This window comes from Melanerpes formicivorus, unplaced genomic scaffold (genome assembly GCF_026170545.1).
Source record: "Melanerpes formicivorus ecotype bairdi unplaced genomic scaffold, bMelFor1.0.p_v2 SCAF_58, whole genome shotgun sequence".
In the NCBI taxonomy this organism is placed as follows: Eukaryota; Metazoa; Chordata; class Aves; order Piciformes; family Picidae; genus Melanerpes; species Melanerpes formicivorus.
In genome coordinates this window covers 3411385-3428805 of record NW_027142410.1, presented here as the reverse complement: position 1 = coordinate 3428805, position 17421 = coordinate 3411385, and the positions used below count along the sequence as shown (strand labels likewise).

Here is a 17421-nt window from a genome sequence, read left to right as displayed (position 1 = left end):
GCAAGATGTTAAAGAGGCTGTCAAGGCTGTGCCACGGAATTCACTAATTTTAACCAAGACTAGGCAGTCAGGTGTTCATGGGTTCCTAAAATACAGTTCATGGGTTCTGAAAATGAAGTGCATCTGTTGAAGCCAGGGCAAGGTATTCAGATGCTTAGTGCAGATATGTCAAAGAATGCTTCTAGGGTTAGTCTTCTACAATTCCCCTGGGGGAAAAAAAAACCCCACAGCCTAATGTCTGTCACTACTAGGACTTTCTTTCTCACATTTTACTTCTGTTACTCATGTTCCAGTTGTCCTACACAATCCTGGGATTTTTCATCTTTGTTTCTGTAACTGTCAAATAGTCGTACTGTGTTTTCACACCTCTTCAATATCCTCTTCTACCTTCTGTCCTCTGCCAGGGGTTTTTGTATGGTAGGATTAGAGCTGTAAAAGCTGGTGCTGTCATCTTTTTCATTGTGTCTCTGACACTGCAGAAGTATCTCTGCATTGCATTGAATCAAGAATAGTGTGGTCAGCAGGAGCAGGGAAGTCACTGGTTAGGCCACACCTTGAGTCCTGTGTCCAGTTCTGGGCCCCTCAGTTTAAGAAGGACATTGAGACACTTGAACGTGTCCAGAGAAGGGCAACAAGGCTGGGGAGAGGCCTTGAGCACAGCCCTATGAGGAGAGGCTGAGGGAGCTGGGATTGTTTAGCCTGGAGAAGAGGAGGCTCAGGGGAGACCTCATTGCTCTCTACAACTACCTGAAGGGAGGTTGTAGCCAGGAAGGGGTTGGTCTCTTCTCCCAGGCAACCAGCACCAGGACAAGGGGACACAGTCTCAAGCTGTGCCGGGGAAGTTTAGGCTGGAGGTGAGGAGAAAGTTCTTCACAGAGCGAGTCATTGGTCATTGGAATGTGCTGCCCAGGGAGGTGGTGGAGTCCCCATCCCTGGAGGCATTCAAGAGGGGATTGGATGTGGCACTTGGTGCCATGGTTTAGTCATGAGGTCTGTGGTGACAGGTTGGACTCGATCTTTGAGGTCTTTTCCAACCTTGGTGATACTGTGATAATCTCATGTAGGCTCCTTTACCCCACAACAGTTTGGACCAGGTGGTCTTTCAAGGTCCATTTCAACCTGGGCTGTTAAATGATTCCATGTTGAAGCAGCAGCCTGTAAAAGGTTGAATTGTGTCAAAATAGTGGTAAGAGCTGCCATCTGTCCTTATTCTTACTGAAAATAGAATTAATCTCTCTCCTTTTGGGAAGAAGCATAGCGTCAGGACCTAAAAGAAACAGTCTTTTATGTCTCTTAGAAATCTGCCCTCTCTAACAAAAGAAAGGCTACAGAGTTGAGTTTGGTAATTATTCTGTCTACTTAATCTTCCTTTGTAATGTCAATGTTTCTATGAATCTCTAGCAATTACAGGGCTGTTATGTAATAGCTCTGAGGGTTCCTAGCGTCCTCATCAACAAAATGAAGCTTTTGTGTATTAGCATTTTCTGTATGGCCTATATTATTAGGCCTAATGAAGAGGTGCTGGGGGTGGGGGAAAGCCAACAACCAGAGTAGCAAAATATTGTTTAAGTGCAGGAACAAGAAGATGATTACTGACATATGCTTTTCAGTCAGAAATGACATGACTGTTTTGCCAGCTTTAGACATAACATTTCAAAAACCCTAACTATCTTTTTAAGGGTGAGACCTGGGGGGGAAGAAAACCCCCACCCTTCCTCAGGGGACATTTAATTTGTTAGCTGAACATGAAGATGAGGAGAGTATCTGGAAAGAATCTGAAGAAATTGAGCATACCATGCTAAACTTAAGGTGATGGCAGATGTTAAGTATGAGGCTTGTGTTTAGACTGATTTCCTGTTTTTAGAATCTGAAGGCAGTTTGTATAACAATTTGCTATGAAAACTGTTTGGTTACTGGATCCTGCTGCTGTAGCATCTGGACAGACCCAGACTACCGACAGTGAAGATGGCTTTTTGGTTGCTTGGAGTACTGTGTCCAGTTCTGGAGCCCCTATTACAAGAGGGATGTGGAGGTGCTGGAAGGTGTCCAGAGAAGGGCCAGGAGGATGCTCAGAGGGCTGGAGCACCTCTCCTATGAGGACAGACTGAAGGAGTTGGGGCTGTTCAGTCTGGAGAAGAGAAGGCTCCCAGGTGACCTCATTGTGGCCTTCCAGTATCTGAAGGGGGCCTACAGGAAGGCTGGGGAAGAACTTCTCAGGATCTCAGGTAGTGCTAGGACTAGGGGGAATGGAATGAAGCTGGAGGTGGGGAGATTCAGGCTGGATGTGAGGAGGAGGTTCTTCCCCATGAGAGTGGTGAAACCCTGGAATGGGTTGTCCAGGGAGGTGGTCGAGGCCCTGTTGCTGGAGGTGTTTAAGCCCAGGCTGGATGAGGCTCTGGCCAGGCTGATCTAGTGTGGGGTGTCCCTGCCCATGGCAGGGGGGTTGAAACTAGCTGATCCTTGTGGTCCCTTCCAACCCTGAATGATACTATGATCCTATGAGCAAGTCAAAGACAAGGAAACTTGTGTAGTGATCACATGAGGTATCAAGAAAGACTGGGAAAGTTGAGAGCTGTCAGCTCAGCACCTGGCAGTACTTCTATTGTGCTTTTGTGTATTGATTTTTGTGTATGTATATGTGTGTGTACATATATATATATATATATATATCACAGTGTAAAAAATGTGCCAAGATTTTGCCTCCTGCATAAGTGAAATGATTTTTGAATACAGAAGGTTGGTGAAACGGCCTGGCCTGCCATGTGATGAGAAGTTTAGGGATAAATGTTTGTCATGGCTAAGCCCAGAGGCACCTCTTATTGTTCCTGCTCCAGAAGAATGTGCCTAGTGTAAGTAGACAGGTCTGCTTTGATTGTTGGTCCAGTTGCCTGAACAGCAAGTGCTCTCTTCAGTCCTGTTCCTGGGACTGAAATGTGATACTGGAGGTTTATGTGCATGCTTGGTTAGCCTTCTGTCTCATGCTCCTAGCCTTTAATTAGAGCTGGATGTTAAAGAATAATTCTTCAGTTGAGGCTTCTTGCACCCAATGCACTACTTCATCTTCTCTGTGAGGGAGAAGGAGAAAACATGCTTCTCATCTTTATCCTCTGTGCCCCTTGACTGTGAGAGGGTAGTGTCACTGGAGCTCTGAGCACTGAGAAATAATCATGGGACAGCAAGGATGAAATACTATCCACAGGGAAATGATTGAGAAACCCCCTGCTGTATGCAGGGGGTCCAAGGTGTCATTCAACCTGTTCTTTTTACTTTTAATCACTGTGGTGGGTATTTGTATTTTTCTACTCTTCTGCTTAGAGTCTGTAACTGAATTTCAAAGGCATAGCCTAAAACTACCACAATCATCCAGGATTGGTTCTTCTCATGCTGTTTAGAGGTTGGAATTAGTGTGCTCGCTGAACAATGTGCTTTACTTGCCCAAGTGTAAAACCAGGGTAAACCATGGTTTATAGAATGCATTGTTCTAATGACTAGGAGGTTAGTTACCCTTAAAGGTTACAAATCATAAAGCATTAGATTCACAAAGGTGGTATTCTGGACTAGTTAAGCAGAGTGTGCTTACATAATAGTACTACAGCTAATGCATAGGAGAGTGTGTTGGTATCTGGGTCATAACATATCCTTCAGCTTCCAACGGCTTCTATAGCATGGTAAAAACACAAGCTGGAGGTGATTGGACACAGCAGCTTTAATGAGGTGGGAAGAACAGATTTAATACATGTGTATGTATGTGTATATATGTGTATATAAACTTGATATTAGTAGCAGCTTTTGAAGATAACCATGTGTTTGACAATGCAGCAAATTAAATTGCAGTTTGCAGACTGGCACAGCTGCACTAATTCAGTCTCTGCTGTTGCAGAGCTGTGCTTTCATGCTGCTGTTCAGGAGCTAAAAGAACTTATGTTTACTTTTTTCCTCCAACTCTCTCATTGTGTTTACCCAGAAATAAATTATTAAATATATTCCCTTAGTTAGAGAATTGGTTGTCTTGATGTTTGATCCTTGGCCTTCCAGTGTCTGAAGGGGGCCTACAAGAAGGCTGGGGAGGGACTTCTCAGGATCTCAGGTAGTGATAGGACTAGGGGGAATGGAATGAAGCTGGAGGTGGGGAGATTCAGGCTGGATGTGAGGAGGAAGTTCTTCCCCATGAGAGTGGTGAAGCCCTGGAATGGGTTGTCCAGGGAGGTGGTTGAGGCCCTGTCCCTGGAGGTGTTTAAGCCCAGGCTGGATGAGGCTGTGGCCAGGCTGATCTAGTGTGGGGTGTCCCTGCCCATGGCAGGGGGGTTGGAACTAGCTGATCCTTGTGGTCCCTTCCAACCCTGACTGATACTATGATACTTTGCTGTTGCTGAAGCTACCCAAAGACATGGTGGAGCTGGAGCAATATTGCTAGTACTTTCATATTGTTTTTTCTGGTGATGATGGTCATTGTCTTGCACTCCAAGTATTGGAGCTTAAGCTTAAGTATTTATCTGGGATAAATACTTTGGGATACTCTTGAGGATAATGGTAGAAAAAATACTTGGGAGAAAGGAATTTAGATACAATATAGAGCTTGTTCTGCCTTTCTAAATAGAGGGAGGCAACATCAGAAGATGTTTCGTCCTAAACTGGCTTGAGTACTTCACCTTGAGTACTGTGTCCAGTTCGGGGCCCCTCAGTTTAACAAGGACATTGAGACACTTGAACGTGTCCAGAGAAGGGCAACAAGGCTGGGGAGAGGCCTTGAGCACAAACCCTATGAGGAGAGGCTGAGGGAGCTGGGGTTGTTTAGCCTGGAGAAGAGGCAGCTCAGGGGCGACCTCATTGCTCTCTACAACTACCTGAAGGGGGGTTGTAGCCAGGAAGGGGTTTGTCTCTTCTCCCAGGCAAGCAGCACCAGAACAAGGGGACACAGTCTCAAGCTGCACCAGGGGAGGTTTAAGCTCGAGGTGAGGAGAAAGTTCTTCACTGAGAGAGTCATTCGTCATTAGGATGTGCTGCCCAGGGAGGTGGTGGAGTCACCATCCCTGGAGGTGTTGCAGAGGGGATTGGACGTGGCACTTGGTGCCATGGTCTAGTCATGAGGTCTGTGGTGACAGGTTGGACTCGATGATCTTTGAGGTCTCTTCCAACCTTGCTGATACTGTGATACTGAGCATCCCATTTAAACCTGAATCTTAGCTTAACATGCAGGAGTTGATGCCTTTGCTGGAGAGAATTCTCTTGAGAGAGTTATAGAATAGTTACCTGAAATTTTTCAGACACTGCTTTTCTCAGTTGGAATGGAAAATAAGGAAATGATGAGGCTCTTTTCTTAGGTTGCTGCAGCTCATGGTTCATCACAGATCCACTAGGTGTAACAAATAAGATGAAAAAGTCCACCAATAGTTCAGTCTATAACTACCACTTGGGGCAGATACCTGTGTACTTCTTTATGATCTGTTGTTTAATCTGAGAGCTTTGTTTGTTTGCTTTGCAGAGAAAAGGAACTATGCAAAGAGAATCCAGTCACAGACTAGCCTGAGGGGGTAGTTGATTGATAGAATAATCATTTGTTTAACAGTGATATTGATTATATAGATTACCTAGTTAATGTCAGACAGAAGTTCAGGGATGACCTCCTTCTTTGCAAGAGGTGGGCTATAGCCTGTCCACTCTTAAGGGAGAGATTTATTGAGACAATATGTGGGATAATACCATAAATATTTGAGTTTGCACAGGGGTGAGAGCCTGATGTTGTGCAGTGTTGTTCTGTAGGGGGGGGAAGGAGAAGAAGCCTCCTGAGCTGGGCGATGGGGTCGGGGAGCAGTGTAATGCCCCGGAAATCCATGAGGAATTAGTTCGGGACCTGCTGAGCCACTTGGATATTCACAAGTCCATGGGACCAGGTGGGATCCATGCTAGGGTGCTGAGAGAGCTGGCGGATGTGCTAGCTAGGCCACTCTCCATCATTTTCCTCCAGTCCTGGCTCCCAGGTGAGGTCCCAGATGACTGGAAACTGGCCAACGTGGTCCCCATCCACAAGAAGGGTCGGATGGAGGAACCCGGAAACTCCAGGCCAGTCAGCCTGACCTCAGTGCCAGGGAAAATGATGGAGCAGATTATCCTGGCAGCAATAACTGCGCACCTGAAGGATGGCCAAGGGCTCAGGTCCAGCCAACATGGATTCAGGAAGGGCAGATCCTGCCTCTCCAACCTGATCTCTTTCTATGATCAGGTGACCTGCCTGGTGGATGTGGGGAGGCCTGTGGATGTGGTCTGCCTGGACTGCAGCAAGGCCTTTGACACCGTCCCCCACAGCAAACTGCTGGCTAAGCTGTCAGCCTGTGGATTGGACCATTACACTCTGTGCTGGGTTAGGAACTGGCTGGAGGGCCGGGCCCAGAGAGTGGTGGTGAACGGTGCCACATCCAGCTGGCGACCAGTCACCAGTGGTGTGCCCCAGGGATCAGTGCTGGGCCCTGTCCTCTTCAACATATTCGTCGATGATCTGGATGAAGGGGTCGAGTCAGTCATCAGCAAGTTTGCAGATGACACAAAGTTAGGAGCAGATGTTAGTCAGTTAGAGGGTAGAAAGGCTCTGCAGAGGGACCTCGACCGACTGGTCAGATGGGCAGAGTCCAATGGGATGGCATTCAACAAGTCCAAGTGCCGAGTGCTGCACTTTGGCTACGGCAATCCCATGCAGAGCTACAGGCTGGGGTCGGAGTGGCTGAGAGCTGCCAAACAGAGAGGGACCTGGGGGTGCTGATCGACAGCCACCTGAATATGAGCCAACGGTGTGCCCAGGTGGCCAGCAGGGCCAATAGCATCCTGGCCTGCATTAGGAATGGTGTGGCCAGCAGGAGCAGGGAGGTCATAGTGCCCCTGTACTCTGCTTTGGTTAGGCCGCACCTTGAGTCCTGTGTCCAGTTCTGGGCCCCTCAGTTTAAGAAGGACATCGAAACACTTGAACGTGTCCAGAGAAGGGCAACAAGGCTGGGGAGAGGCCTTGAGCACAAGCCCTATGAGGAGAGGCTGAGGGAGCTGGGATTGTTTAGCCTGGAGAAGAGGAGGCTCAGGGGTGACCTCATTGCCCTCTACAACTACCTGAAGGGTGGTTGTAGCCAGGTAGGGGTTGGTCTCTTCTCCCAGGCAACCAGCACCAGAACAAGAGGACACAGTCTCAAGCTGCGCCAGGGGAGGTTTAGACTCGAGGTGAGGAGGAAGTTCTTCACCGAGCGAGTCATTCGTCATTGGAACGGGTTGCCCAGGGAGGTGGTTGAGTCATCGACCCTGGAGGCGTTCAAGGGGAGATTCGACGTGGCACTTGGTGCCATGTTCTAGTCATGGGGTCTGTATTGATAGGTTGGACTCGATGATCCTCGAGGTCCTTTCCAACCTAAGCGATACTGTGATACTGTGATACTGTGAAAGGGCTGGGAGCTCATTAGGCTAATTTTAAGGCTGGGCAAAAATGTTACTATTAGTTTATATGCTGATGTTTGGAGTGCACTTTCTCTTGGTCAGTTTGTGTAGCTGAAAATCCCTTGCTCTTGCTTTCTTCATACGTGTCAGTTACATACAGGAAAATGTCACAGTTCAATCTCTACAGATAAATAAGGGAAGATGTTGGGGTGTTGTGGTTTGGTGGTGGTTTTTTTCTTTCTTTTCTTTTACTGGATACTGAAATGTCTAAAGCAGTGACATATGAAAGGTTTGCTTCTAGAAAGCTCAGAGTCTGGAGGAGACTCCAGAGGACTCTCTGAAGCGGAATCTTTGCTGTCCCTTCTGTTGTGAGGGCAGTGCTGTGCTGTAGAAGACTGAGTTTGTAAAACAAAATGGGTATAATAATAACTGGGATTCCTTGATTCTGATGGGGACTAAGCTGCTGAGTTGTTTTTCATCTGATTCCCAAGTCTCTTCTTGGCACGTTGCCCTTTGCTGTTGCCTTCAAACAGCCTGACTCAAGGAAACTGTGTGGTCCTCGATCTCCCGCTTGAGTAGTGTGAGGGGCGTTAATGTTTCTCTTTGCAACAGAATGTGCTCGTACAGACAGTGTGGACATGGAGAAAATTTATCATGTCACTTTGTATTTAATGCTGTTACCCCGAAATAAATGGATTTGTTAAAAATACTTCCCCTACTTTGTTTCTTTACAGGTGTTACAAGTAGCACTGAATGCTCCTGTGGACGTAATCATTTCACGTGTGCTGTCAGTGCTTTTGGTGAATGCACCTGCATCCCTGCTCAGTGGCAATGTGATGGAGACAATGACTGTGGGGACCACAGTGATGAAGATGGCTGCAGTAAGAATCCCATTCTTGACTTCTGTCTCTGAAAAGTGAATGTCTTAACTTCTCTGCAGGAGCTTCTCTGTTGTTGCAGGGACATCCTGTTTTGTGGACTGAATTTATTGTGTGCCTGGATTTCTTGGGCTGTAGATAACATACTTTTGACTGACTTCAGTGCTTGGAGTCCTAACAAAGCCAGTGTGTTCACTCACATAAAGCAGAGTGAAAGCCCAGCTCTGCCTTCTGCATCTGGTTTTAGATGGCTGTTGGACAAGAATGTTTTGGAGGGAGAGGAGGGGCAGAGACAAGTGGCTCTTTTCTCCTACCTTTGCAGAAATGCTACCTGTGAGCTAAATTACATGGGTTTGATATAAATATTAATGGAAAATAAGTAAACAGTGTGAAGAAGGGTGTTGAGGGTGTCTGCTCTCTTAAGTGACATTCTAGCTTCTGTCCTGGCTGCCTTATGAAGGGAGGGAAAGGTAAGTGCTATAACCAACATTGTTTGGTCTTGGGATCTGCTGAAAGAAGTTACCTTGCGGCTACTCTGTGTCTGCATAGTGTCAGCGTCTGTGTAGCTGAGCCCAGCTAGGTGAGAACTGTTAAGAAGTGTCACCCTTAGTGGGTTTAGCATGATCCAGGTGAGTTGAGACAAGCTTTTCTCCCATTATTTTGGATTCCACTGACCATGCTAGAGTTGAAGAGTGGAAAAAAAGGCCAAACTGGGTGGAACTCCTTCCTCCAGTTTCCTTACAGCTGAAGATGCAAGGCTGCTGTCAATGAACATGGTTGAGGAATTCATCTTGCTCTGTTGAAAATTTCTGTAGCATTCCCTGGTTTCCACTTTTGACTGCTGTTAAGGAAAGGAGCTTTCTTTATGTTTGAAATACTGTTTCAGAGAATCTCTTGCTCCTTGAGAGTGGGAGATCTCAACCCAGCTTCCTGAAAACTTGTTTCTTTCTCAGTATCTTGTAGTTTTGGAAAGAGTGAGCAACATGAAAGACCTTGGGTGAAAAATCTGGTTTTGAGAAATAGGTTACCTGCAAACTGAGGTGATCAGATTGGTGTAAAGATGATTACTGAAAGGGTTATTGGGCAAGGAAGTGACCTTAACTGAACTCAAAGAAAATGCAAGGAAAGCCTGCATGTTTACATCCAGTGAAGTGCCTTGAACAAGAAAGAGGTGATGAGGATCTGGGAACTGAGAAAATAGTGTTAAAATCTCCAAAGAGCAGGAGAGAGGAGGTTGTACTCAACTGTAAAGGCTGAAAAATGAGAAGTTGAGCAGGAATAAGGGACTTGGGGAGGTAAGGCATAACCAGTAATGAAACTGCTTTTTGCTGGCTTCTTACTGCAAAAGGTTTTTATGTAATTATTTTTAGGGCAGGGGGAGGGGATTTGGGTGGGGGGTGATTTTTTTTCTTCGGGGGGAGGGTGTTTTTATGTGGTGTTTTGCTGTTTTTTGTTTGTCAGTTGGTTTTTGTGGGGGAGCTGGTGATGTGTGATGGTGTTTATAAGGGAAGGTCATACTTCATGCATACACTGGAATGCTGTGAAAGACACAATAACAATTTGGACAAGAGATACATGTTGATAAGGTCTGCTTTGTACTTCAACAAAATCCATCACCAAAGATTTTTAAGCTAAGCAAGTGTGGTAGGACTGGGACAAAACATTGAGTCTGACATTTCAACTACTCTCAGAAAGCAATCTGACACATTTGTGGAAGTAAAATCCACAGAGGGCTGATAAAGGTAAATATTCCACCTCTTGTTCAGGAGAGTGGCCAAAGAGAGAGGGACCTGGGGGTGCTGGTTGACAGCTGCCTAAACATGAGCCAGCAGTGTGCCCAGGTGGCCAAGAAGGCCAAGGGCATCCTGGCCTGCATTAGGAATAGTGTGGCCAGCAGGAGCAGGGAAGTCATTGTGCCCCTGTACTCTGCACTGGTTAGGCCGCACCTCGAGTACTGTGTCCAGTTCTGGGCTCCTCAGTTTAAGAAGGACATTGAAACACTTGAACATGTCCAGAGAAGGGCAACAAGACTGGGGAGAGGCCTTGAGCACAGCCCTGTGAGGAGAGGCTGAGGGAGCTGGGATTGTTTAGCCTGGAGAAGAGGAGGATCAGGGGAGACCTTCTTGCTCTCTACGACTCCCTGAAGGGTGGTTGTAGCCAGGAAGGGGTTGGTCTCTTCTCCCAGGCAACCAGCACCAGTACAAGAGGACGCAGTCTCAAGCTGCACCAGGGGAAGTTTAGGCTGGAGGTGAGGAGAAAGTTCTTCACCGAGAGAGTCATTTGTCATTGGAATGTGCTGCCCAGGGAGGTGGTGGAGTCACCGTCCCTGGAGGTGTTCAAGAGGGGATTGGACGTGGCACTTGGTGCCATGGTCTAGGCATGAGGTCTGTATTGATAGGTTGGACTTGATGATCCTTGAAGTCTCTTCCAACCTTTGTGATACTGTGAAATCTTTGTATGAAAAAGAGGGGCAGATTTTGTCTTCTGAGAGAGGGTTTACTTGCATGCCATGTCCTCACGCTCTTGTGGCATCTGCCGTTGCATCGCGTCTCGTGTTGTGGCCTGGACAAGAGGGGCCTTTTGGTCTTGCACGGTAAAGCTGTGGTTATTAATAGTTCAAGGGAATCTGGCCCATATGCATTTGAACAGAAGCTGTGCAAATTAGGGAGCATCAGTGAACTATAGTCAATCTGCTGATACTCTCAGGCACTGGAGGTTGGGAATTTCTATGAAGTAGAGACAGAGAGCCAAGTGAGGCAGGGAACGCAGGAACAGGGTTTGACTTCTGCCGCCTTTAATTTACCGTTTCTAACAAGCAAAGGGAGGAAGAAGACTGAAGCAAAAGGAGATGTCTAGAATACAGGATGTGTAAGGTGGGAATGTTTAAGCCTCTTATTCAGACCACAGCTTGTGCAATTTCTGCAGTTTAGTGGAAGAGGTAAGCTAGCATTTACAGAGGAGAACAGTAGATGGGAGGGAAGATAAAGAGCTGCATTTACACAGAGTAGAGAAGTGACTCAAGGGGAAGGACTGGAATAGAAGTGCTCTCTTTCAATCTTGCATTGTAGTGGAATAAGTACAAAGAGGACAACTTATTCAGCTGACAGCCAGAAGTACTCTGAAAGCAGTTTAGTGGAGAGAAGAAAGCTAAAACCAAAGATAAGCAGTGGGGTTAAGGACTATAAAAACATCAAGTGAATGGCTTCAGCACATACATGCTAGACTGCAGTGCACAGGCCCTGGAAAAACTGACTCCATTAGGCCTGCTGAGTCTTGCTTTGAGTAGGTGCTCCTTATGAGTTCAGATACATGGTAGCTGTTAGAATGGTGCTATGCTATAGGTTCATGGTAGTTGTCTGTCCTATTTCCTATCTTGCTCAGATATTATGGCACTGAAACTCTGCTGGAACAGATTGTTAAATCCATCTCTTTTGCTTGACATACACAACCCTTGTGAAGGTGTGGGGTCAGTTTTCCATTTGATCTGTTTGCTGATTGTGCCAAAGCACAAAGAAGGCAACAGGAGTGCAAGAGAAGGGGTAGGATGTGAGCCCCTTGGAACAGCAACTCCAATTTAAAATCAGTTTAAGCTTCTCACAGACCAACCCTGGTGCTTGCACATGGTGCACAAGAATGGTCCATTCACAGATTTTCTTTACTTCCTGGCCATCTGCCTGTGACATCTATATAGTGCTCTGGTTAGAGTGACATTTTGGACCACTTCTCTATCTTGACCTTGAGGTATTTTCTATTTGCTGACTGATTCAAGGTCCAAAATTGGTGAATTCTTTTTAATACACATATTGAGCTGTAGATTTGACTTGTTCTTATGAAGTCATCCTATGAGCCCCACATATATTGAACACCTTGTTTGGAAAAAAAAAAAAGCAACTTGTGAGATTCCTCAAAACCCAGGGGTCTAGTCTTAATGCTGGAGTGAGCCCAGTGATTTGTTCTGACTCACAGACCCAAGGCTGTGCAACCACTTAGGCTGGTTTTTCTGAGGCGCTAGGTAAAGCCGGTGAGGTTGTTCTTCAGCAATGTGTGGGAGCACAGCTCTTAAGTTTTAAAGACAAGAATTACAATATCAAGTAAATGTCTCTGATCATAAAAGTGAGCAGAAGTGATTGCAGGGAAACCCACATTTCCACTGGTCTGCTGCAAGCTGGTTTTACAGAGTCACAGGATTTTCCTCTTCCTCCTGTGGATGTCCTGACTTTGCAGAGAAAGCAAGCTGCAACATACTTGTTTTAAGGCCTACTTTTCCTTCAGTGTATCAGCTCATATGTATCATAGTATCAGTCAGGGTTGGAAGGGACCACAAGGATCAGCTAGTTCCAACCCCCCTGCCATGGGCAGGGACACCCCACACTAGATCAGCCTGGCCAGAGCCTCATCCAGCCTGGGCTTAAACACCTCCAGGGACAGCCTTCTCTTCTCCAGACTGAACAGCCCCAACTCCTTCAGTCTGTCCTCATAGGAGAGGTGCTCCAGCCCTCTGCTCATCCTTGTGACAATACAATGACAAGAATGAATTCCTGAGAGAGTTCTGTCTGTGTCACTGGGAAGTGGACAAGAGAGTGGGAAGACATTAGACTGCTAGACTACTAATAAAACAAGAGAGTGAAACATGGAGTGAGGAGAGAGGTGAAAATCACTTTGTCAAGGTTCAGTGTTGTATCTGTGTCTACACAGCACTGCATATGCTTCAGTAGTTGACTGGAGTTTATTGAATTCTATATTAGTGAGAGCATCTGACCTTAAATAGGTAATCTGTCTCTTCATTTAAATAGTGACATATACCTTGAAATGTACTGTGTTAAAAAAAAGGGAGGGGACACACACAAGATACTTGGCAGTGAATGAGAGGATTTGCAGCTCTGCAGGATCTTAAAATGTGGTGTGGTTGTGGGTGTTTTGCTGGTTGTGTTTTTTGTTGCTGTTGGTTTTGTTTGTTTCTAATGTTCTATTACAAACTATAAATAAAACCCACTTTCAGAGTTAGTTGCATGAAGTTTTGGTTTGGTTTTATTCCAACTCTTGTCCTTTATGGACCCCACAGGCATTTTCCATTCGTGTTGATGCCCTCAGAATGTCTGCTTTTTGTAGGTGTTTTTTCATTGTTTTGGGGAGAGCCCTGCCTCTGCTTACCTGGCTGTGACAGGAGCAGTTTTTCTAGCTGGGCTGTGATGGCAGCCAATTATTCTGTGACATGTTTACTTCCTGCTCTGGATCATGTTTGCAGTGCAGGCTGCTGTAGTAATAATAGTAATAAGCGACCTCCCAGCTGTCATGCCAGCTTCATAGACTTTCTCTGGGGTCAGCTCTCTGGCTTGCTGACAGTGTCTGGCTTGGAAGGCCTTGCTACACATGCACAGAGTAGCTCAGCTGCCTTCCTGCCTTGTGCCAACAGAGACTACTTTGGACTGTCCTTAACGAAAGCCGCATGCAAGCAGAGGAATGGTTTTCATTCTGCCCTCCTGCATGTGCTTTGAAGTCCACTGTGGTGTGAATGAGTCTTACTTCCTGTGGCAAGGGTGAAAGGACAACTGAGTAAACTTGGCCTGAGGATTGATAAATAGTTATGTTTCTCCTAAGATACACCAAATCCCCTTGTAACCACCCCCCAGCAGAGCCTTCTTGAACTGGATTTTGGATCTGTGTCGTACCTAATCAGCTTGTAAATGTGTAGCTCCTTGGGACACAGACTGCCTTGCTTAGCTCTGTGTCGTGTTGTACAATACTTTTTCACTTAAAGAGACTGAAGAAGATTTCCTCCTTTTATCTTAAAGCTTACTGAAAGCAGTCTATTGTTCCCATCTTATTGGGAAGTTTGGGCAATTCCTGTTGAGCTACAACTCATTCAAGCCTGAGAGAGGGTCTCTTCCTTGCCAGGAACAGGACTGTCTGTATAACCTTGCTTATTAGTCCCATGACAATTTTTTTTTGAGGTGCTGTAAAGTTAAGAATCTGACAGATCTTTCACTAAAGTTAATGGGAACTTTTTAAAAGAATCATCTTCCCTCTGCCCTTCATTTAGTCACCAGTCTTGAGGTCAGATGCAAGAGCCCAGGTGAAGTTTCACTGCTAAACTCCCAAGTTCTACTAATCAGGAATGCTTAATCTAAGTTCACAGGTTTCTCTTGAAAAGATACCAGTTCCATATCCCCAAGCACAGTTCATTTTATTGGGCTTGGAGGACGTGTGTTTCCTTTAACAGGCCTCAAAATTACTGCAGTGCCCCCTCAGGCAGAGCACTTGTGATCAAAGGGCTGTGAAAGATTGGGTGCCAATACTCTCTTAAATTTCTTTCTCTTTTTTTTTTTCCTCTTGACCAGCAACATCTTTAAATACAGTTCAGCAGTGTGCCTGGAAACAGTTGATATTATTCTTGAACTAGTTTTTTCAAACTGTAGTTAGTAAAATGCAGCGTCTCCTCTTTCTGCCTGAGAATGGATTCGTGTTTCAAATTGCTGTGTCCAAGATCTGAACTCCAGTGGCTCACTGTCCTTGGGTACAAAGCAACCTGCTCACCACAGGCACCAGGGATGATAAAGTGTTCAAAGGACAGTGGAACGTGATTGAGCCTACGTTTCACCTTATAAACTTCCCTTTTCCCTCTGCCCTCCCCCTCCCCCTTCCCCTTCTGCTCGGCCATAAAAGAGTGCCCTGTGTAATAGGAGTTGGGAGAGGGGGAGGAATAGCAGGCTTACGATAGTCCTAGCTTTGCTGAGACCTTGGATGATGTCCAGTGTGACCATGCAGAGGGATGAGCTCAGGGAAGTGGTTGGAAGTTCAAAGGCCTTTTTGTGTTGCTCACTGTCAGTTGACAGATGTGCTTTTTTGGGCTGTTGCTGCCCAGCCTAGCTCTTCCCGTCAGCTCCCCTTCCTTGGGCTTGTTCTCCATCCTGTTTCTCTGCTTTGGGGGTTAGGTTAATTCTTGTCTGTCTGGGCATTTGTCTGTCTTCAGCTGCATCCCAGGACTTGCCTTTGCCCATTTCTTTTAGGAAAATACTGTTTCTTTGCACAGATGTGGAGAGATCAAGCTGGAATTGAGCAGGGAAGGGAGGATGAGGCTTAACTATGTTTACTGTTGCATTACCTAATCCTGCTATGAGCAGCGATGAAAGCATGTTCCTGCAGTCTCTGAGTGCTTTCTCCATCAGTGGAAGCAGTGCCCATGAAGAACTTGCAGCTTTTATAGGAAGTAATAAATACCCTTAATTTTACAGGGTGGGGAGGTGGGGCTGAAGAGAGAGAACTGTCCCATGCTCCTGCAAGCATCAGCATCGAGCTGGGAAGGGACTGTAGAGGTTATATTTCTAATCTTCCTGTCCAGAGAGGTCTTGCTTCATCTTTGGCAGTGAAATTCCTGCAGCCATGTACTCTGCTTCTGACTATGGAATTGTGACTTTTGTGTTATATGAGTTAAAGCAATACACTTAAATTGTGTAGCTGCTCCATGATGTCAGAACCAATTGTAGTTGAGGTTGCTTGAATGTCCTAAGTGTGACTTCTTAACTTTCAAATTTCCTCTTAACTTCAGTTGTCCAAACACTTTGGAGATATTTACAGCAGCACTAAACATTAACTCTGGGCTAGTGGTAAGCTTTCAGCTTTAATTCAATAGGAATAAAAGTCATCAAAATATGAGGCAATCAATGACCAACAAAAGGGCTGAATAATTAGCCTAGTGCAAAGAGCTGTACAGTGGAGCTGCAGCCTGGTGTCTTTAGAAAGAATAGAAGGAAATACAAGAATGTATCTGAGCAGGCAGTTTACTTTTGAATGGAGAGAAGTGTTTGTGGATTGGGAGGTCAAAGCTGGGAAGCAGAGGTTAGAGAGAGTAAGAGACTGCCCCCACGTGAAAGCTGCTCCTGGAATATCTTGCATTTTCTTGTGAAACATCTGTTTCTGACCATTATTAGAGTCAGGTTACAAGTTTATGATCCCTGCCCTGATCCCATTGGCAGTTCCTCTGCTCTATGAAACATCAGTCTTCATTCATTAGTTTGGTTTGGGGTTGTTTTGTCTTAAGTGGATTTGTGTTTTTCCTCCTTTAAAGGTGAACTGCTGTAGAAGTGGATTTATCTACCCCTCTGGTGTTGTCTGGGCTGGCACACACTTGCTGTCTGCTGGGGTAGGAATTAAGTCCTCCTTTGTGTTTCACCCTCATCCCCCTGCTCCCCCTCCCCAGTGCTTGAAGCTCGATTTTTATATTTAGGGGGAGTATGAAATTGGCTGAACTGCTCCTGGTAGGGGTGGAATTGCATTTTGTGTTGTGATGTCATGAAGGGACACAGCAGTTCAGAGGGATAATGGTGTCTGCCCCGAACCAGGGCTAATGGCCTAACCCTCTGGGAGCCTGAAGAATTCTCCCCTGGAGAGTCAGTATGCAAATGCCTTTCCAGGTGGCTCCTGTGCAGTCCTTTGGTGATTAGTCACGCTGGGACTGGGGAGAGCAGACAGAAAAGCATGTGCTGGGGGGGGATGGTCTTAGTCCTGAAACTGCAGCTGAGGCCAGAGGAGGTTAGCTCAGTGTACAATGTATTGAAGCTGTGCTTGGGGAGAGAGAACTGTTCTGTGGGACTGGTCCTCTGAATCAAAAAATCTCTCTTGGTTTTGTTTGGAAGCAGTGTTTGGGAAATGGAGTGTTTTCCCCTCCTGCCTGCCTTAGGGAAGAAGGGGAGGCTGCTTCCCTCTCCATTCTGATGCAGTGGAACAGGGATGCTCAGAGAAAATGCAATGTAAGGAAATGGATAAGCCATTGGAAGATTGGGGGGCTGACAAACATGTGTGACAGGTTTGTATGCTTGCCTCTCTGGGGCCTAGAAGTGTCTGGATTTGACCTGGATGTATATCTGCATGGGGTGTCCTGGACAAGATGGGAAGAATCATAGAATGGTAGGGATTGGGAGGGACCTCTGGAGATCATTGAGTCCAGCCCCCCCGCCAAAGAAAGGCATCCAGATGGGTCTTGAAAGTCTCTGGAGAAGGAGAGTCCATAACCTCTCTGGGCAGCCTGTTCCAGTGCTCTGTCACCCTCAAAAGAAATAAGTTTTCTCTCATGTAGGTGTGGAACTTCCTGTGTGTAAGTATTCTGGAACTCTTCTCAAGGGCCTGTGCCACATTC

The 17421-nt window shown here is 46.1% G+C and overlaps 1 protein-coding gene across 3 annotated transcripts in view; it reads left to right on the top strand.

The window, feature by feature from the left end:
- LRP4 (LDL receptor related protein 4) overlaps positions 1-17421 on the top strand; it is a 98202-nt gene that overhangs the window by 42056 nt on the left and 38725 nt on the right. For all 3 annotated transcript variants that reach the window (XM_068161531.1, XM_068161530.1, XM_068161532.1), the window contains exon 2: positions 8145-8291. In XM_068161531.1, the coding sequence (XP_068017632.1) occupies positions 8145-8291 (147 nt within the window). The remainder of the gene's footprint in view (positions 1-8144; positions 8292-17421) is intronic.